Raw genomic sequence first — 2,515 nt, 5'->3', positions numbered from 1 at the left:
AACAAAGTACTGGATGTGGTTTGTAATGGGCAGTCTGGAAGAAATGCATATGCAAATCAGTTAATGTAATGCAATTTGTTGTAATTTTAATGCCTATTCTGGATGTTATTATGCACGCAACAAGTATGCTATTCGAAAAAAAATAAAATAAAAAATAAAAAATTGGTTGATATTTGAATAAATAATATAGAATTAAGATTTTTTAATAGAAAAATATCAAATAGCAAGTCATTAGGATGTTTTTAGTTATTTCAGGAAATATGTCTTTAGAAACCATGCAACCAAGTCACCTTTGTAGTATTATTGTACTATCTACGATTTAAAAAAATACATTTTGGTGAAGTAATTGGCAGTAGTTTGCAAGCTCTCTCGCAATCTCCTTCCATTGTTTCTTATTGGAACGAAAATTAGTAATGGACATTCAATAAATGAGTAAAGGAGGTGTATCGTTGCTAAAAGACTACTAATTTAATTATAGTTTTGTTTAACTCTGTAAGTTTACTAATTGAACATCACTATTCAGAATTATAAACCAATTATTATAATATTGAATATTAATATTATAATATAATATGATGTAGTAAATGCAAAGAAGGTATGCAATAGTTCCTTACATAATAGGCTATTCTTTATTTGACTATCAAGTAAGCGTGCTTATTATTCGATCAAGAAATAGGGGAGGGTGAGAACAAACCTTCAACTTATTTTTTAGTTTCTCAAGTTGATAACATGATAAAGAAATACACAGGATATAAAAATAAAAAGAATAGAGTTAACCAACCACATACAGGTCACAACAAAATAATGTCCGAAATACTGAAAAACCTGAGACAAGAAGTAAAAAAAAGAGAAATTGCACAGTACCTCGAGTAGAAGGTTTAGCAACTTTAAATCACATTTCACTGTGTGGACTTGCGAGCGGCGGCGGGGGCGGCTGCGGTAGGGGGCTGGTCGTCGTTCGGCCAGTACAATCGTCGCGCCCTCGCGTCAGCCGTCTTCCTCACGTACACCTTGCCCTCTCTCACCCATGCATATTTCTCATCTCCAGCCTTGACGCTGTTTTTCGCCTGCTTCAGAAGGTCCTTGTTTCGCTTGGTTAGGTGTTCGTTTACGTACACTGGAGTCGCTCGGAATGAGGTCATCACGTCAGACGCTTTTATTTTGATCATTCTAGATGCTTTAAGCCATTCTGCTCTTACTGATCGACGTACAAACGACACCACTATTGCTGAAGGGAAATTGTTTCTCGAGGGCGCCAGTCGATGCGCAATCGAAATTTCACAGGGTTGATATGTCACTTTGAGAAGTTTGGCGATAGCACTGAGTAATTGGTAAATGTCCTCCCCCTCCTTTTCAGGGATTCCTTGTATCTCGATATTACGCAACTTTGAATACTGTTCGGATTCCATAGTCACCCACTTTAACTCGCAAATTTCTTTAGTCAGCTTCAAGTTCGCCTCCTCCAACTGGCTGCAACGCGACTTCAGCTCTGAATTGTCGTTCTCAACCCGCGTCAATTTCTTTTCAAGGTCGTCGAATGAGGTTTTTAAAGTCGCTAAGGTTGATTGAAGAGATGCAAAATTAGCATTCGACTCTGTTTTGTTGTCCGCCATCTGACTCTGGATAGTCATTAGCATTTCCATAACTGTCTTGTTGTCGTGTTGGCTTGTGATGGTGTTTTCTCAATGTATTCATCGCACCTCAATGTCGATAACGTTCCGCCGGCGATCATAGCGTTCAGTTTAGCAGCTGTGCGTATCCGGCAACACGCTGGGTGGAATTTATTAGCACACATAACGCATTTTGCAGCTTCTTTGGCGTTATTAATAGGCTGTTGACAGCTTTTGCAAACCATATTGTCCAGTAGTAGATCAAAAATTTAATCAATAAGAACAAGCGACACGGGAGAGCACAAAGTTGATTGGATGAATTATTAGTAGGCTACTGATTTTATTAATAGTGAAACAATAGTCCTCGAATGGATAAGAAACCACACTACAGTACGTTCAGACACTTTATTTTCTTAGAGATTTAAGTATAATTCGCAATACTTTTACTAAGTTTATCGTTTAGTTTCAAAAGGCTATAGGATCATAAGTTTATAGTATTCCACAGTGCAATTTACTTACGTACAGTTTATTTTCGAAGAATATGTTTCACAGTATAGTCTTTACATAGTTTCACCGCAATAATTCACAAAACTTCGCAAAATACACTATTTAAACTAACCAAACAGTTTGGTTGTATTGAAAGCAATTACATTATGCAGTAGGCAACTTGTATATTACGGAAACGGCAGGCCGGCACGAGCTATCTCTGACCGTCCAGCTCGAGTGACTGAACTCAACTGAAATTGGCCATTTTTTGTATATTGGAATATGGGCTAAAGTTTACTCAACAATAAAATTTCCATTTTTTGACCGAATTTGACTTATGATGCATGATTTTAGACCGCCTTGACAAGCCGAGAATGAAGTGTAGTACGATGAAATCTGAGCATTGTGTCAAAAGTTAA

At 37.2% G+C, this 2,515-nt stretch overlaps 1 protein-coding gene across 1 annotated transcript; it reads right to left on the bottom strand.

The window, feature by feature from the left end:
- Positions 1 to 899: 899 nt before the first annotated feature.
- LOC111051932 lies at positions 900 to 1,631 on the bottom strand. The gene has a single exon (XM_022338521.2). The coding sequence runs from the start codon at positions 1,629 to 1,631 to the stop codon at positions 900 to 902; it is 732 nt and encodes a 243-aa protein (XP_022194213.2).
- Between the last annotated feature and the right edge of the window lie 884 nt (positions 1,632 to 2,515).

The sequence above is a fragment of the Nilaparvata lugens genome, chromosome 5 (genome assembly GCF_014356525.2).
Source record: "Nilaparvata lugens isolate BPH chromosome 5, ASM1435652v1, whole genome shotgun sequence".
Classification (NCBI taxonomy): domain Eukaryota; kingdom Metazoa; phylum Arthropoda; class Insecta; order Hemiptera; family Delphacidae; genus Nilaparvata; species Nilaparvata lugens.
Note: the sequence above shows the minus strand (reverse complement) of the source record. Positions and strands in the feature narration are given on the sequence as shown.

What these genes read in the sequence shown, in the direction of transcription:
- LOC111051932 (XM_022338521.2), bottom strand. Translation starts at nt 1,631, where the DNA reads ATGACTATCCAGAGTCAGATGGCGGACAACAAAACAGAGTCGAATGCT.